The sequence below is a fragment of the Chelonia mydas genome, chromosome 16, assembly GCF_015237465.2.
Source record: "Chelonia mydas isolate rCheMyd1 chromosome 16, rCheMyd1.pri.v2, whole genome shotgun sequence".
NCBI lineage: Eukaryota > Metazoa > Chordata > Testudines > Cheloniidae > Chelonia > Chelonia mydas.
Window position 1 is genome coordinate 12,624,220 of NC_057857.1, and position 18,643 is coordinate 12,642,862.

General features: G+C 42.4%; 2 protein-coding genes across 5 annotated transcripts; one reads left to right on the forward strand and one right to left on the reverse strand.

Annotated features, from left to right (window-relative positions):
- Positions 1-325: 325 nt before the first annotated feature.
- Positions 326-5,723, reverse strand: BBLN (bublin coiled coil protein). Of its 2 annotated transcripts, XM_037879598.2 has the most exons (3): positions 5,409-5,723; positions 2,019-2,188; positions 1,430-1,560 (listed from the first exon to the last, which is right to left on the reverse strand). In XM_037879598.2, exons 1-3 carry the CDS (start codon positions 5,494-5,496, stop codon positions 1,546-1,548), a joined length of 273 nt encoding a protein of 90 aa, XP_037735526.1. In that variant the 5' UTR covers positions 5,497-5,723; the 3' UTR covers positions 1,430-1,545. The 2 variants fall into 2 exon arrangements, with proteins under 2 accessions (XP_007057361.3, XP_037735526.1); XM_007057299.4 differs by lacking the exon at positions 2,019-2,188 and having other exon boundaries at positions 326-1,560; positions 5,409-5,696.
- A 3,508-nt stretch (positions 5,724-9,231) lies between these two features.
- PTGES2 (prostaglandin E synthase 2) lies at positions 9,232-18,414 on the forward strand. 3 transcript variants are annotated; one of them, XM_007057300.4, is made up of 7 exons: positions 9,233-9,588; positions 11,499-11,693; positions 12,351-12,406; positions 13,813-13,965; positions 14,632-14,832; positions 15,858-15,975; positions 16,819-18,414. In XM_007057300.4, the coding sequence occupies exons 1-7, from the start codon at positions 9,313-9,315 to the stop codon at positions 16,969-16,971; spliced, it is 1,152 nt and encodes a 383-aa protein (XP_007057362.2). In that variant the 5' UTR covers positions 9,233-9,312; the 3' UTR covers positions 16,972-18,414. The 3 variants fall into 3 exon arrangements, with proteins under 3 accessions (XP_027675529.2, XP_007057362.2, XP_027675528.2); XM_027819728.3 differs by lacking the exon at positions 14,632-14,832 and having other exon boundaries at positions 9,232-9,588; XM_027819727.3 differs by lacking the exon at positions 11,499-11,693 and having other exon boundaries at positions 9,240-9,588.
- The last annotated feature ends 229 nt before the right edge of the window (positions 18,415-18,643 follow it).

Consider the following 18,643-nt stretch of genomic DNA (forward strand, 5'->3'; position numbering starts at 1 on the left):
CTGTTCTCACTGAGACTTCTCACTGTACTAGCTATCTACTGCCTTCTGTGCTAAGGTGGTTCCCTTTTCCCAGGTCATAAGCCTGATGATACTGATGTGAGCAGAAAGAAACAAAGGGAATTCTACTGCTGGGAGATGAGTCAGCCCCCTATGAACACAATTTATGCACTTTCACAGAATATTTTCCCATGGAATCAAGCCAGTGCCCTCGGCAACAGGCTCACTCAGGACCCAGTTTTAGACTAGAACATGAAAGAAGCTCAGGCATTTGATCTCTCAGCACTTAAAGCAAGGCTACCTCAAATGCTTCCAGGAGGACATTCAGTTTAAGATGATTAAAAGTTTATTTATAAATACTATCTCTAAACTGTACATATTGACAGTCACTTCAGAATGGTAGGCCTTGCCAGCAGAAGCCACAGACACAGTCAAAGCAGTTTCATAGACTTAGTGGTCATGCAGTCTTACAACCATGTTTTTAATTTCCCAGCCATTCAGGAAGGACTCTGTCACAACAGCATTGCTGGGCAAGCCTCCCCTACCCTCTCTCACAATGAGGCTGGGACACCACAAGGGGAGCACATTAGGCTGCTCTATGGTAATACCTCTCAGAAGCCACTGTGGAGTCTCTAGAATTGGTTTAAGGAGTTACTTAGCTGCTCTTTACTCTCCCTTAAATAGAGCATGAGGGTAGCTTACACTACAGGGGTTTGGAAGGGGGAATATTGGACTGGAGTCCTGTCATTTAGCCAATGTTTCTCCTCACAGAACTTCTGTAAGCTTAACTGAAGTGTAGACTGTAGGGAAACTGCAGCTACAGTGTAGAAGAAACCAGATGATTTAAGCCCCAGAAGAAGCTTGTTACCCTCCTCACAATTAACACAGAGCAAGTCTGGGCCCAGAATGGCACCACCATTTGGTATGGATCTCCAGAGCTGTAAGGTTTAGAAGCCCAGTTTACTGGGGGAGAAGAGTCTATGAGGTAGACAGTCCTCAGGACAACAGCCACTACTTTCCTTTGTAGTTTAATTGTGGCAAAAGGGGCCTATACATGAATGCCCATACTTGCAGGAGAGGCTTCTCATACCCACTTCTAATGGTGTCACTGTCAGCTCAGAACTGGAGCTACATTTGGGAGCTGGAAGTATTGACTCCACATCTCTCCCCTTACCCACCTATTTGCTGATGTAGCATCAGTCACGAAGAGAAAACAAGACAACACAGAGAAGGGCAGAACATTTAACCACTGGAGGGAATGCACAACAGCAAGTACTTTTCTAGTCAAGTTTTACATTAAACCACAGACAGCAGAGGTCCCATTGGAAGTAAAAACTATGACAGTGTGTCCAGCAAACAGCAGGAACTAGATGTCCGTGTGTGGTCCCTGCACATCAGTCTGCATGTTCTGCCCTTCACTCAGCTGCTGCTGGAACTCCAGGCGTGTCTGACGGTTGGATTCCAGCAGCTCCTTCAAGCGGGCATGCAGATGGTCATTCTTCTCCTCCAGGTGATCCAAACAGGAGTTGATCTGGTCCAGCATGGAGTTTATTGCTGCATATTCTAAAGGAGAGAGAACAAAAAAATACCCTGAATAATTTAAATTCTTGTACTACCACCACTCATTCTAAGAAGGTATCAGGCAGCAAGGCCTCTTGCAAATATACCTCAGAACATAGAGGGCAAGTCCTCTATCCCAACTGCATCCTCTTTGTATCATGATACATCACATCTACTAGTGAAACTAGGTCTGTGGGAAACTGGATAGTTCAGGGGATTGGTAATGTGATCTAGGATGTTTTACCTCTGTGCCACAGACCAGGCAGGAAATTGCCATCTGACAGCTGTTTGGTAATCTCTCAAGTAAGTGGTTGGGCTCTGGCCAGCTTCCACTAGACAGGGATCCACATTGCAAGAGGGCTGAATAGAAAACGGGTGAAGTAATCTCTTCACCCTCCCTAGAGGTGGCCTTGCCTAATCAGGGTACAGACACCTTGAGAGGGTGCTGCTGAGAAGCTTACCACAAAGGGTGTAACCTCCAGAGCTGCCACTCTAGGACCTGGCACATACGAATCTGGAAAGAGTTCCAGAACATCACAGCTGCTGATGTGGTGGGAGCAGGAGGAAAGGAGAAAGGTGCAATAAAGTGGAGCCCCTTTGAATGAGCTGAATAGGAACATCTCATAAGGTCCTAAGGGGAAAAGTAGCCACAGGGATGAATGTGGACCAATTCTGATTTCCATGAACAGCACTTATCCCCTTAATTTCTGAAGTTGTTGACCCAGTGCAGAGACCACATAGGTCTTGCTTTACCATTTAACACACTACACTAGGAAGCAAGGATTCATTGTAAACCACCCTGCAGGATCTATGTATCATGCCATATAACCAGCATAAACTAGGTCCAAAAGGCCATTCAAACCTACTTGCGATGCTGCTTCTTGCACGGGGAAGGAGGAAAAGCACTCACATCAAGCCCTAAGTAAAAGGAAAAATGTGGTTTTCATGTACATCTGCAGAGAAAATGATCTAATCCAATCCTCAGGAGGAGCCACAGATTTCACTTCACACACAGGGTCAACCTGAGCTTGCATGGAAAGAGAATATTTTTAATGTTTAAATCACTAGACCTGTTCTGCTGAACACAGCAAGGGGCAGCAACAACCAGTCCTCAAACAGCATTGTTTAGAACAACAGACCACAGTCTGAAGGGGACTTCTCTGCCGCTTGCACTCAGACATCAGAAGCATGTGGGGGAGAGATAAGAGGATCTGACAGTGAAGCTGTTTTCAGGTACCAAGACCTTGAACACAAGTACTGGTTCTCCCAAAATCTTTTAGAAGTCAGTGTGGAAGTCCTTGAATAGCACGTGCCACAGCTGAAAGCGATTAATGCTATACCTTAATTCTGATATTACATTCTAAATTAAAGTTGTGAAGTGACTTCCTGAGACTGGAATGCACAGGGTTAGAAAACAGTGCAGTCCCTGCTTCCAAACTGGGAGAGCTTTGTGGGACAGGCTAAGAGATGTGATAAATTATTTAGCAAACTCATCATATCTCAGGACTTCCCATTGAAATCCAACAATAGAGATTCCCAGTAACAAAAGAATCATCAGCTTCTAACACCCCTGACATCTTCAGAATCTAGTTCTAAATTGGACGGACAGCTCAAGTGGACCCAGCAGAAAGGCTCTCGAGGCAGGTGATAGTCCATAAAGCTCAAATTCCCAAAGGAATTGTCATAGAAGACTATTTAGTTAAGCATCCCTTTTTCATCAGGAGGGAGAGGAAGGTCTAAAACATGATATTCCCCTCCTGGCTAGTAACTAGTTGTTGTGCTGTCACTTCCCAGAACAGTATGATGAAAGGCCTTTTTAGTCCTAGAAATCCTCAAGGATTTTTTCAGGAAAGGAGCTCTTAGATTTTGTTAGAAGGCACCAAATGAGGGTGTTGGGTGGTTTAGTCTTATAAAATCATAGAAATGTGGGGCTGGAAGAGACCTTGAGAAGTCATCAGGTCCAGCCTCCTGCACTATGGCAGCACTAATTAAATCTAAAGCAGTGGTCGGCAACCTTTCAGAAGTGGTGTGCCGAGTCTTCATTTATTCACTCTAATTTAACGTTTTGCATGCCAGTAATACATTTTAACATTTTTAGGTCTCTTTCTATAAGTCTATAATATATAACTAAACTATTGTTGTATGTAAAGTAAATAAGGTTTTAAAAATGTTTAAGAAGCTTCATTTAAAATTAAATTAAAATGCAGAGCCCCCCGGACTGGTGGCCAGGACCTGGGCAGTGTGAATGCCACTGAAAGTCAGCTCACGTGCTGCCTTGGCACGCCTGCCATAGGTTGCCTACCCCGATCTAAACTATCCCTGACAGGTGTTTGTCCAATGATGGTGATTCCACAACCTACCTTATTCCAGATCTTAACAACATTTCTAGTTCAGAAGTTTTTCTTAATATCTAACCTAATTTTCCCTTGCTTCAAATTAAGCCCATTATTTCTTGTCCTATCTTTAGTGGACAGGAGAAGAGTTGATCACTATTCTCTTTATATCAACCCTTAACATATTCAAAGACTTATGTCTGCCCTCAGCCTTCTTTTCTTAAGACTAAACATGCCCCATTTAAATTAAAAAACAAACAAAAAATCACCTTTCCTCATAGGTCAGGTTTTTTTAAGGCTTTTATCATTTTTGTTGCTCTTCTCTGGAATCTCTCCAGTTTGTCCACATTGTTGTAGAAGTGTGGGGCCCAGAACTGAACACAGCACTCCAGCTGAGGTCTCACCAGAGCTGAATAGAGCAGGACAATTATTTCCTGTGTGCTATATAGGAATTCTGTTAAGATACCCCAGAATGATAGCAGCCATTTTTGCAGCTGCATCACATTGTTGACTCATACTCCATTTGTGATCCACTATAACCCCCAGATTCTTTTCAGCAGTACCACCACCTAGTCAGTTAGTCCCCATTTTGCAGTTGTGCATTTGATTTTTCTTCTTCCTAAGTGAAGTACTTTGCATTTATTATTATTGAATTTCTTCTTGTTGAATTCAGACCAATTCTCCCATTTGTTAAGATCATTTTGAATTCCAATCCTGCCCTCCAAAGTGCTAGCAGCCCCTCCCAGTTTGTTGTTCATCTGAAAATTTTATAACCATACCTTCCACTCCATTATCTAAGTCATTAATGAAAATATTTAAATACCACCAGACCCAAGACTGACCCCTGCAGGACCCCAGCTACTCCCTTCCAGAAGAGGAGTAGATTGGTTTGGCAGGATTTGTCCCTAACAAATCCATGCTGGCTATTCTTTATAGCCCAATATCTTTCCAAGTATCATCGTTGCACTGACTGGGATATAATTCCCCAGGTCCCCTTTGTTCCCTTTTTTAAAGATAAGTGCTATGTTTGCCCTTCTCCAATCTTCTGGGACCTCACCTGTGCTCTGGGAGTTCTCAAAGATAATTGTGAAGGGTCTGAATATTGCTTTAGCTAGTTCCTTAAATGCCCTAGTATGAATTTCATCAGGTCCATCTGACTTGAATACATCTCAATACTCTTTAAACTGTAATTTCCCTATTTTGGCTTGCAATCTTTCCCTCTCCTTAATATTAGTTGTGTTGAGTATCTGATCATCATTAACCAGACGGCTGTGTGCTGGGAGCAAGCCTGCTGGGGGTCTGTGGTTTATCTAGGGAGGGGTGTATGCTTGGAGCAGGGGATTGAGGAGGGAGGGTGTCCAGGGCTCTCCCCAGGCAATGGGATGCTAGGAGCAAGGAGAATTTGGGGAGGGGGAGCCTGGCTCCCCGCCCCAAAGCGCTCAGAGTAGGGCGGGGGTCCGCGGCTCCCCGCCCCGGGCGAGGGGACGCTGGGCGGGGTCCAGGCCGCTCTTCTCTTACCGGTATCCCCGAAGCCGTCATCGTCCCCCTCCTCGCCGCGCCCGGCGTTTCCCGCAGGCACCTGCGGCTCCCCGTTCGGCCCCGACATGCCGCCACCGAGTCCCGCTGCCAGACAGGACCCAGGTCGCGGCTGGACGCTCAGACACCGGAAAGCCCCGCCCCTTCCCCGATGGAACGGCGGAAAGTCCCGCCCCTGACCCGGAAAAAGGCGGGGCTTGGGTTGAGCTCGCCACTCAGAAACTTCAGCCGGGATCCTACGGGGGCCGTGTGGGGTCACATCCTTCCCAGCCCCGCCCCGCTCCAGGGGTAAAGTCTATAGTTATGGGAAAAGAGGGGCTGACCAAGCGCCGCGGGCGGGCGAGGGGCAGCCAAGCAAATAGACTTTATAGTTGCGGGGGGCGTCTGCCTACAGAGAGGCGGGATCCCACCTCTAACCTCCCTGGACGCTTATGTTCCTCCCTCTTTGTGCTCACTCTCTGCAGTCATCGCAGAGGGATTTGCTGGCAGGATTTTACATGGGTGCAAAAAATATTCAGCGAACTCAGAAGAGTATCTGCAGAAACCCAATGTGACCTTGGGAGTATGACGGCTCACAGCCAAGTTGGCTCTACGAGCCACAATCATCCAGTCAGAGTTTAGGCTTGGGTGTCCCCGCCAAAACTAAGCACCACAGTTAAGCATTTTGGCTGACAGCTGCTCGAGAAAAATCTGCTGATCAGAAGTTATTCACAGAAATGATCCCGCAAATAAATTCAAATCAATAAAGTGAACTAATCTATCAGCAAAAAGAAAAGGAGTCTTTTTGCGAATACAGACTAACACGGCTGTTACTCTGAAACTAATCTACCAGCTACTCACAGACCACTTTGGGAACAGAAAATGTGTTGAATAAATTATTCACATAGCTTTGCTTTGTTTTCCCCTTCTACAGTGGTTTTCTCTTTAACCTTATTCCATCCATACTAATTATCTCAGTTTATTACATGTATATTTATTCTTTGTAGACTGTGCTCAGGAAATATGTTTATGGGATGTTCTCAGGAGATATGTTCACCTGTATAGAGCCTTTATTTCTGGAGCTCTTAAAGCACTTTGTAAACATTCATTAGCTCCTGTAAGATAATTTTACATATGGTCAGACAGAGGATGGTTGGTTAAGTAATTTGCCCAGAATCACACATTGAGTCAGTGACACAGCCAGGGCTAAACCCCAGGATTCTTGATACCCAGACTTCTGCTTTTGCCACTAGAGCATAGTCCCTTCCTGTTTTAATCTATCCAGTTTTAGTTAATGGTTTGTTTAATTTAGCTTAATTGTATTTAACAGAATAAAGTTTGTTTCAACTGTTTTTGATTTTTCCTCTTAATAATTGTAACCACAGTTAGTAGGTCACTTTCAAATTTCCTCTTTCCTTAGGACAGTGAGCACAATTTTCTCTGCCTTTTTTTATAACTAAGATTTCTTTTTTTAGACTTGATATTAGTCATATGTTTCACCTCTCCTGGGAAATCATATCATTATATCATTTCTTCCATTTTATAGGATATATCTTTAGAGATGAAAATAACTTGCAATTAGGGCATCAGTGTGTCCCTGAGCTGAACCTGGGCAAAGACTGATTTGAAGAGTTTTTGAATTCCAATTGAGATGGAATTTTCAATGCACAAGGAATGAAGGGTCATATCCTCAACATCACAGTACATTCTGTATCTTTCCTTACTATAAGCTGACTACATTCTGCTGGGTTAGGGCCCCATCCTATGCCCTAACACAGTTATGCTCATCAATATAATAGTATGGGCATAACCAAGCATAAGTGACAAAAGTTAATTGCCCTGAAGCATGAGGTTATAGGTCTTCCTATTGTATGGTGGAATACAATTTCACAATTAAGTAGGCTTATGTAACTAATGTCAGTAGTTGTCTTTGAGATCCTTGCATAAGAGGCACTATAGAAGTGGAAACTATTACTATTATTTTTTATTCCTATTGTATGTTTTAACATCTTTATGAAAGTGCTGAGGTTTAATTATCCATCATGGCAAAAGCCAGATAACTATAAATCTGGCTTTGCTAGTGTGTCAACTACTAGATACTCTGAATAATTTGTTCTTGCGTTTCACCCTGTGATTCTAAAGCAATTTACAAAGATGGAATTTTAATTGTAATTATTTATTGATTTGGAATGTTACCATAAAGTCATGGACTATTTGAGATTTTACCTAATCATCTAGCTCTGTTCCCAAGTGTGGCATTCAATATTCACACGACACATTGTGAGCAAAATTAATCCTTAGTGTAATTTGTATGAAGGATGGAATTGGGCCCACTATGTATTGTAGCTGAGAGGTATGAGCTCTAATGCTTGGAAAAATAACTGGTCAGACTGCACTCTTTGTATGAGCTGAATAGTGTTTTGGAGTTTTTGCTAATGATTCAGCAAATTCTGTGATTTAAATAATATTTAAAATGATCTAATCCAGGGGTTCCCAATATGTTGGCTGAAGAACACTTGCTGATAATTCTCAAAGATCTGACTGGTCACATGGTGCTGGCTCTCCTTGTTTCCAACTGCTGCTACCGGTGTCCACACTCTTCACTACGGTGAAAAGCCACCTGTAAAAGAAGCTGGAAACAAGGAATAAACATTAAACAATAAACTTCTGCTGAGAGCAGCTATTACATAAATAGAGAATGAGAGGAAATGAGCACTACCACTCAGGGACTGGAGATATCAGTGGGATTAGAGTTGCAATCCATATGGCAGCTAGGTAATATTTTCAGGAGAGCTAAGTGAAGAAAAGGAGTTGGTGGCTGGACAGCATAGCCAGAGGAGCAAGAAACCAACTGTTAGGGAACCCTATGCAGGGGGAAAGAATAGGGTCTAGACAGCAGAGGAGTGAGCATGTGTCAGTGAGAGAGATTAATAACAAACATGGGAGGAGCAGGTAAAATTAAGAGTAAAAGCACGTGGTGGGTTTGATTCTTTTTTTTTTCAAAGGAAAAAACACTAATTGCATCAGGAAAGGAGGTGTTCATGAGACACTCTCTGTGTTAAGATATATTCCACACTATGAAAATGTTTGAGAGCCCCTGATCCAACCTAGCAGGATTTTATAGCACTTGTCATCCTAGCATAGGTTATTACATTGAATGTTACATTCTCTGCTACAGGAATGCATCTGATGAAGTGAGCTGTAGCTCACGAAAGCTTATGCTCAAATAAATTTGTTAAGTCTCTAAGGTGCCACAAGTCCTCCTTTTCTTTTTGCGGATACAGACTAACACAGCTGCTACTCTGAAATCTGCTACCAGTGTGATTATTTTTTCAACTCACCTGTGCCATTTATAACCATTTCCGATCAGGGTAATTCTAGGCTCCCATTACTGGAGGGGCAAATGGGTATTTTGGAGCCCTTGAATGTCACTATTTACAAAACAACCTTCCAGGAGTAATTAGTCCCTTAGAAATACTTGGACTTTTAAGAGTTTAAAAAGAAATTGTGGCTACTGAGTCAGTATTTCTCTGTGATTCTATAAGTTATCTAACAAATGAAATCTCTTCCATCTGCTCATTGCTTAACATTGTATAACTTTGTACATATTTCGGCTTTTCTGGCAATGATGGGGCGGGGGGCTTGAAAATCATTTGGGGAGGCAAACGTTCTCTCCCCCGGTGGCGCCGGGCTCGCTTCCCACCCGTCCCCAGTTCTGTATGGGGATGCTGGCCCCTGTGCAGTACTGCCTCTGGGAAGAAATGATGCCGCAGCACACAAACCAACCAATCAAAAAACAAGCCCAGCAGAGGCGCTCTATCCTCAAGGCCTCCTCTGCTCTGCTTTAAAGCCTCTGGTGCTGGGTGTAGAGGCCCTCCCGCACTGTTCCCCCCCTTGTGGAGCGAAGATGGCAGCAGCCTGCAGTGGCTGGAGGTGCCTTGGGCTGCTCCCGTGGAGACTGAGGGCTGCTGGCCAGGCGGCTGGGGTGGGGCTCCTGCGGGCCCAGAGCAGGGGGTACTGTGTCCCCTTTGGGACAGGACGCTATGCACGGGGCCGGGCACGGAAGGGCAGCCGCATGCTGGTGGGGGCTGCTTTTGCCCTGGGGGGCACCTTTGGCCTCTTCCAGACTCTCCAGAATCCCCTGAAGGCCCAGGAGCACCTTGCAGAGCAGCAGGCAGCCAAGGTAACCTCCCTCTTCCCCCACTTTTAAGAGTACTGCAGGAAATCCGGAAGCTCCTTGCAATCCCTAAGGAACACCGGGCCCCATGGTGCTTTCCCATCCCCCACTTACAAATGATTCTGAAATGATGGTCCTTCCCGTGCAATTATATTGCCTCCCAAATATCTTCCATTTTTGGGGTGCACACTGAGATCTTGGCTCCCATCCTTAATGAAATCTTAAAGGGGTGGCAGGAAGAACCTTGAAATTGGTTTCTTCCTCACCCCCTCACAGATTTTCTCTCCTATATGACTTTTCTATTTTTGTTCATTTTCAGATAGTATTTTAGCCTAGTCTCCAGATTAAAAGGCTACAAAAGTCTCTCAAATGATCTGTGTCTGCTTTTTCTATTTACTGTCTGCAAATCCTTTTGTAGTTTTCGCTGGATAGGCTAATTGCTACTTTAAAAATAATAATAAAGCTAATAATAAAAATAATTAGCTAATTAATGTTTTCCATGCCTATGGATGAATTACATGCTAAGTGATCTAGAATATACAAGTGATGCCATCAGGTTACAATATCCTAAACAAATAATGTCTACCAATTTTACTAATAACTCTTGTGTATTAAAACTAAACACTTATAGATCCTGATCCTGCAAGAAATACACACATACCTAACTTTAGTCAACAGAAAGAAAATAGTCTTGTTAGTTTCAATTTTGCTTTTAGTCTGTTCGCTTTCTGGTTCTCATACACTAGCATAATGCTGCAGTATTTGGGGGTGGCAAACCCTTCAAGAGGAGGTTTAAATACACATAGCAGACTTTTTCTATTGATTGAAACACACACACCTCCTTAATATTAGATGTTATTAGGAAATAACATTTAAAGTATTAAAATCTAAAGGCCTAAACTACCCAACATTATCTTCTTTGAGTAACTATAAAGTTGCTTTTAATGAATAAAAAAAACAAAAAGTAGTTGTCAAGTGGCAGGGAAAACAATTCTGTACGCTTACATCGGGCTTTCCATCAACTAATGACTTCCTGCAAATACCCTGAGGGATTGTGGAAGTGAGAAACAAGGTAAAATGGTGGCATGTGTTTTATAATGTATGAATAATAAGCAAGGCACGTTAAATGTCTGTTGTGTAATTGCATTGTGCCTAATACTGATGCTTTATTCCTTGTGCACCCAGCGTTCTCAGTGAAGATCTGGTGTGCAAACAATGCAAGATCAGATTCTGTGTTCTCAACCAATACCTTGCAACCACTGTTCTCAAAAAAAAAAAAGCCATTGCTTCCTGGCATAAGTCACTGGTATTTTTTTATAAAATGTTGAAGGTAGGGTTTTGTACTGCTGTCCGTTGCTGTAGTATTTGAGCATCTTCCACGTAAAATAGATAATAGCAAAGTCTCTAGTGGACTTCATGGAATCTCTGACACCTCTCCCTTCGCAGCATAAAAACTGTGCGTGGGGGATGGGTTTGGTTTTGATTTTTGTGGATTTTATTACTTCGGGGGGGTTACTTTTTGTTTTTTAAGGTTAATTTGTTTAATTTTCTTAGGCTGGATGGTTGGATTTTTGTGTAGAAAGCGGAGTTTTGAATGTCATTCTTATGATGACTTGGTCCCTAACCTATAGGATTCGGTTGGCAAAACCATATATTCATAAGAGATCGGAGTTACTACAAAGGGATAAGGGGATATTTAGAAAATTAGATATTCATTATACAAAAAAGTTAAGTATTTATAATGTCATTGGAAGAAAATGCTGGTTAACGAGGGGTGTGAGCTTTGATTTGGATGACCAGATTATAATCTGAACACCAAATATCAGCAACAGCAATTTAAAATAAACATAAATCGATTGGGGGAGGAGGTGATATTTGAATTGAACATAGAAACTTCTGGCATTTTCCTCCCTCAGCTCCCTGCAGGTAGCCTGCAGTTGACCCTGTACCAATACAAAACCTGCCCGTTCTGCAGTAAGGTTCGAGCCTTTCTTGATTACCATGGGGTGCCTTATGAAATTGTGGAAGTGAACCCGGTAATGAGGAAGGAGATCAAATTCTCCTCCTACAGAAAGGTGCCCATCCTTTTAGCCAACGCTGGAAATGCTCTGGTGAGTCTCTGCTTCTCAAATAACCACGGTTCTTGGGTTTACATCTAGCACTGGGTCACTAGTCAAGTGCGGGTGTAGCCTACTTTATTTCCAAGGTTGCTTAGCATGCTGTTCCTCATTTTATGGCTGTATACTTAGCTACCTCTTCCTTAGCCTCACTCTTATTTTGCCGAACACTCACAAAACGCCCAATGTTCCCTAGCAGTGACAAGCCATGCTGCTGCTAGGGAGTTTGGGGGAAGGTGAGACTTTAAAGTCCACTGGTCTTATTCTTCCCACCCCCATGCAGGATTCAAACAATTTGTACAGAAGTCAGTGGGAGTTACTTGTACTCTGTGGTGGAAGAATTATGACCCAAGGACAAGTGTTTTAACCGTATATTTTCTTACCATGCTGGTTTGCCCCCTGGAATGCCAATGGCTCAGACTGAAACCCACTTTGGTTTCCACTGTTGGCCTGTCTAGAACAAGCAGAATAATAGATGTACGGCAGTAGTATAGCAGATTTGCCTATGGAAATAAACGGAAGATTAGGGAAGAAGGGACTTGGGGACTACTTAAGCCCCAAAGGGATTCAATTGGCAGAGCTTCTTATGAGCTCCTCCTCCTTAGCTCCATCAACATCTCTTTTTAAGTTTATTTTCATTCTATTTTGCAGCAACTGAATGACTCTTCAGTGATCATCAGTGCAATAAAGACCTATCTCGTTTCCAGGTATGAGAACTGGATAGTGAGAATGTAGTTGAGTGTGAATTGCCTTAGGCAAACTGGAAAACAAGAACACTTGTGTGTGTGTGTGTGTGTGTGTGTTAGTTATAGAGCTCAGGTGTTTTTTAATTCAGAATTCTGCCTTTGCACAAAGAAGACTTAAAAGTTAGTCCACAAATGAAATGAATCAAACCTTCCTCTGATTTTTTTGTTTTGTTTTGTTTTGTTGGCCAGTCAGAATATCTGGAAATAAATCAACTTGCTGCTCTTGTAGCCTGTTCTTTAGATCCAGGTTACAAAGAGCTTGAGTAGGGAATGGAGAAGGAGGGGATCTTATATCTGGGACAACTTGTACTTTTATTCCTTTTTTTCCCCCCTGTGATATAGAGAACCTCAGTATATAGAAATTTAACCATAAGAGAGACATTGTTAGCTGCAGCTGACTATTCTGGAGTCTGGTTAATACTTACTGTGGGTTATTTGAAATGACACTTACATGTACTCTCTCTCTCATTAGTTTCTTGCATTAAGCTGTTTCATAGTAGTGCATTTTAATGTGTGTGGCTTCAGTGTGTTTTTACTGTTTTCTTTTCATATACATTAAGTACACTTTCCTCTTAGTCTTGCATCCATGAACACACTGCAACGTTACTACAACATATTACAGTAAAGATATATCTGGGATAATAAGGTGTATAACGGGCATGTATAGAGTCAACTTTCAAACTGAAACCACTCTAAAAATGACACATTTATGTTCTATCCATGATTCCAGATCAAATTTGCTCAGATCTTGAAAGTCAGGGGATGCTGGGGGGGGAAGTGATACTTTAAAGTCCACTGGCGTTATTGCTTCCACCCCATGCAGGATTCAAACAATTTGCACTGAAGCCAGTGGAAGTTACTTTTACGCTGTGGGGGAAGAATTACAACCGAAGGACAAGTGTTTTAATTGTATATTTGCTCACTATGCTGGTTTGTTTTTTTTTATTTCCCCCTAACGGTCAATCTCCTGCTGAGACCTAAAAATGTAGCCATGATCTTTTTCTCTTACATTATCAACGATAATAGAATATTCCACTATTGGAATCTGGTTTCCTTATGGTGCCGTAGGCTCTAGTTTGCTCTCCCACAGCTGTATCAGCTCCACAGTGCTATTAAAATCATCAAATTTTTTTACAGTCACTTTTATGACTAACTGCACCTCAAGATGGAGAGGAATTCTGAAAGAGAAAATACAGACTGCACAGAGATAGTCCTTAGATTTACAGCCCCTGAGCTGCCTCGTTATGGAAGTCTCTATTTTTAGAGCAGCCAGTGTTTTGTTGCCCCAAAAAGAGGACTCATAGCAACTGTTTTTCAGTAACACGTGGAGAAGACCATGCAGATTCTGACTGTGTTTCTCCCCTCAGGAAGAAGAGCTTAGAAGAGATTGTGTCATTTTATCCTCCTATGAAAGCTGTGAACGAGCGGGGCAAGGAGGTGACTGAGTATGGGAACAAATACTGGCTCATGCTGGATGAAATGGAGACCCAGCATGTGTACCCCATAAAAGAAACTAGGGTGTAAGCATTTCATGTGCTAGGGGTCTCTGAGCTGGTTTCACAGCACCCCTCCTGTGTCATCTTGGAGAACACAAACACAATCCTCCTAATGCTGCTCTTGACATGATACACATCAGACACCCATAAATAACTGGAATGGTTTTGTTTCAAGTAATTTATTTGTTTAACTTGCAAAATGTAATACTTCTATGTGAAAATCCCCCCCCCCCCCCTGCTTTGGTGTACTCCGAGCCTCAACCATTGCACTAATTTCCTCCTTTGCTTTCTCTCCTCCCTGCCTTCTTCCCAGAGAGTGATGTCCCTTTAGGCTCCTGAGTTAGGTGGAAGGGTCACTTGGGATTGATTTATGTTGGGGAAAACCCATGATTATGGGACACACGTTCCTCATGGGCCACCCAGCCTGCTTGCAATAATAGAAAGTGAATCTAGAGCTTTAGTTTGTCTCATCCAGCTGGAGTTAGGCATTAGAGCAGCTCCGGGGGAGGGATCCCTCCTGACCACAGTTCAGGGATATTACCAGTGGAGCAGACTGGATGGGAACTATGTTGCACTCTCATCCTTTGCAGAAGCTCCAGCTACAGTTATTCTGATATCATCTGCATCCTCCTCCTCTGATTCAATGTTTCCACGTTGTTCACTTAAACTACTTTCTTGGGATGTCTACAGGGAGGAAATGAAGTGGCGAAAATGGGCAGATGACTGGCTTGTTCACCTCATCTCCCCCAATGTTTACCGCACACCTAGGGAAGCCCTGGCTTCTTTCAATTACATTGTCCATGAGGGAAAGTTTGGCACCGTGGAAGGTTTTTTTGCCAAGTATGTGGGGGCCGTTGCCATGTTCTTCATCAGCAAGAGGCTGAAGAGCAGGTTGGTACCACTGACCCAGTCACACAGCAAGGGAATGTCTTTGTCCCGTTGGTTTTTAACCACCCTTAGCCATGAACTTCAAACAGTAAAACTCTGTGTCACAAACACATTTTAATAGGCATTTTTCTTGCAAATAAAACGCAGTTCTGTTCTAAGGGTCAGTCTGAATACTCCCTCCATTCTGATCATTGTATCTGAATGATCACTATATGTGGACCCAAAACAACTTTCAAATCAGACATGCAGAAGCAAAATCTCCATTTCTGTAAGGACACATTTTTAATTTAACATTAGCTCCAAGGCACGTCACTCCAGTTATTACAGTTTATGGGAGCATCAGTTATGTTCTTGTACAGCTGAATGACATTCAGTGGTGCAAAATCCTTTCCTACCTTTGAAAATATCAAAGGAATTTATACTTGTTTGATCTGTGCAACTTAAATCTCCACTGATCAGAACAATCAGAAACTGGCTTTTGGGAAGTAATATTTTATTCCCATGAACTGAATGAATGGTCACTGCAAGTGGAACTAGTTCCACTGTACCCTCACCATTTGAATAGTAGTAGGACCAGGGGATCTTTCCCTTTTAGATTTCCGCTGTCTTTCTAATAGAAGTGCCTTCTTTAATCCAGTTTATCAATTGGTGTAACCAAGGAATGGTCAAGACTTGACTTGTTTAGTGTGACACACTTAGTTAGTGACTGAGAAAGAATTATTGTCCATGATTTCTAGAATTCTGGTCCTTTGCTTTAACCACTACAGTAAATAGCTCATTAACCACTTAATCAGCTTTAAGTATTTATTGGACTTCTTTGAGCCCTCTAACCTTCTGAATGAAAGAGATGCTTATGCACACAAGTTCCTTCATAGTCATCTTTAAAAATACCCAAGCCTTTCAATTCACTCTCTGAAATGCATTCCCTGTCCCCAGCCATATATCGATCCATGGGAAGAGTAATGAGAGGGGAAAATTAAAGAGAGAAATGAACCAGTTAGAGGACACCATATTTTCTCTTAACACAGGCACCATCTCCAGGATAATGTCCGAGAAGATTTGTACAAAGCAGCCAATGACTGGGTAAAAGCTATTGGCAAACACAGACCATTCATGGGTGGCAGCCAGCCGAATCTCGCTGACTTGGTAATGGTCAAGACCCTTGGTCTCTGTACTTAATTTATCATTCATCATGCACATAGTATGGTATAGGTGTGACTATGATTATGTATAAAATATGTACTATATCCTCTTGGTCTGTATATTAGATATATCATTTGAGTGTCTTATGTGGGGGTGAGAGTTGTGTTGTCAAATAGTGTGTTACAGGTGCGGGGTGAGTATGTTTACTCCATTGTACAATATGGAGATAGTTCAGGACCATACATTCTGTATTGGCTGTGTGTGTAGAAAGCATGCCAGCCAATCGCCTTTCCACTGGGAAATATACTCCAAGCACATACCTTACAAACATCATGACTTCCGAAAGTAGGACATTATCAATTTGAAGTAATGACAAAAGCAGTTTACAAACTAGGCTTCCACATCTGCAACTGGAGATGAGCCCTGTTGACATCAGTGGACAGGGTCATAAGGTTAGCATGCATAGCTCAGACTTCAGGATTTGAATCTTAAACCATTTCCTGCATCATTAGCTCTCATTATAAATAATGATAATGGGTTTTTGTTTTAATCTGAAGCAATATCTCCATAAAGAGTTTATATGGAGCTGGATACTGTACCAGATCTTATAATCACTTTTCATTTTACTCCATCTCCCAAAATTTTTGCCCATTTTGTTAGGGACTGCCTATTTATCCATCTAATGTCTGTGACTGTCTCAATAATCTCTGCTAATCAGATGGGTGGAATGGGTGATCGGGAAGGGAGTAGAGTTTTGGGACACTTAAATCTGAAGTTACATCCATTCCAGATGTAGAGTTAATGTTATCTATGTTAATTTCCAAACTCTCTCCTCTCTTGGCACAGGCAGTGTATGGGGTCCTCCGGGTCATGGAAGGGCTAGAAGCCTATGATGACATGATGACTCATACAAAGATTCAACCTTGGTACCATCGCATGGAGAAGGCTATTGGGGAGGCCGAAGTCCCGAACTGGCAACTGCTGCAGCCGCCTTACTAAAATTCTTGCACAGAAAAACATTAAAAAGGAAAGACCTTCTGTTTTAAAAATAAAATGCACTGGCCTTTCCCCCTGGACTGATGTGCAAGCATGTGGATTGTCCAGCTTAGAGCTAATAAGGGGCTTCGTGAGACCAAGAGAGCAGGAGGGGACAGGTGTGTACAGTTAAGTACATATGACATTTAGAATAATAGGAACATGTAAAAGGTGTTGACCTGGGACCTCATTGGAGAGGAGGGTAAATTCTGATTTAAACAGCAGAGTGCAGCAAACTGACTTTCTCTTGGTGAGCCCCATACTAAGTATATGTTAAAAAGAAACCACAATGCTGGCTAGTGGACCCTGGAGCAAAAGCAAATATTTGAGATCTGTCCAGGGTTGACTTCAGGCTGTATCTCCTCTTGTCCACGTTGTCCTGGGTGTCTTCCTGACTATTTGATGTACTGTGTAACTCTTAAATGGCATTAAGATTTGACCTGCAATAGCATCCTGTAAGTACAGTGCTGAGGGCAATGGGGGAATCAGCAGCCCTGAGGAAGGAATCCCTTTGCATGATGGAAAAGATCCTGCTGTCTGCAGGCCATGTGCTTCCAGTCTTCAGGGTGATCTCCATTTAAACTGTTATTTCAACAGGTGATTCTGGATTGTCAGTGATAATACAGGCTCAGTTCCTCTTTCTATGCAGTATATGGCATCTAGGGTTTCTCGTCTACCAGTAGATAGAGGCCCAGAGAGCACAACCTAGACTGAAGAAAATCATTTTGCAATAATTCTGTTTGAAAAAAAGCTTCCTAGCATGAGTTACATGAAAAGTGTTCCTGGAAATACTCAATATGATCAGTAGTTATCAAGTGAGTGCTAGTGAATTTTGCAGTCCTCTGGCTCTCTAGATGCTTCTTGTAATGCAAGAGCAACAAAGGCTTTGCTGTGTGGAGTGGGAGCCATTGCTGTAAGCTACGTTGTACAGTGTGAACTTATTGGAACTAGTATTTCCTCACTGAGTTCTGGCTAATACTAGTGCAGTGTGGAAATGCCAGTTGGTACCTGTTTTGGTGAGCTAAGATGCAGGGAATCCTTTCACTTCTGGCTGTAGGTCAGAGGGTGAGAGATCTTCTGAATGGTCCTAGGTTTTAATTTCCCTCTTCTCTACTTCTAACAATCCTTTCCATGGCATCATGGGCACTTTTCAAGGAAACTGGTTATCTGGGAAATTAGTGGTGGAGATGACATCTGTCATCAATGCAGAAACTTTGTGTTAGCTGAAGACTGCTTTTTGCTATCAGTCATAAGTATCAGTGTGTGATACATGTGTGTTTTATTGTCCAGAACCTACTGTATCTACGGATACTTTAGAAGGAAAATGAAGTGCAAATTCTAGTGTGGACTGGATGAGTAGTAGTGGGAGAGGAAGAGAGTATTTGCAATAAAAACAAACTGTTGCTATGCTCGCTGGCTACATTTATTTAAGCACTTCTGCACTTAGCTATCTTTAAGTACAGCTACACCATAGTTCAACAGTACACTGTTTTAGTGTTGGAAAATTAGAGGTTATTTTTCATACAATGTTTGAGCATGTGTGGGTATGAAGGGGGAGATGGATTAGATCAATTAAAAGGTTGGCGGGGTGGGGTTTGGTTTTGTTTTTTTTAAATCTCTGATAAAGTTAACCAAA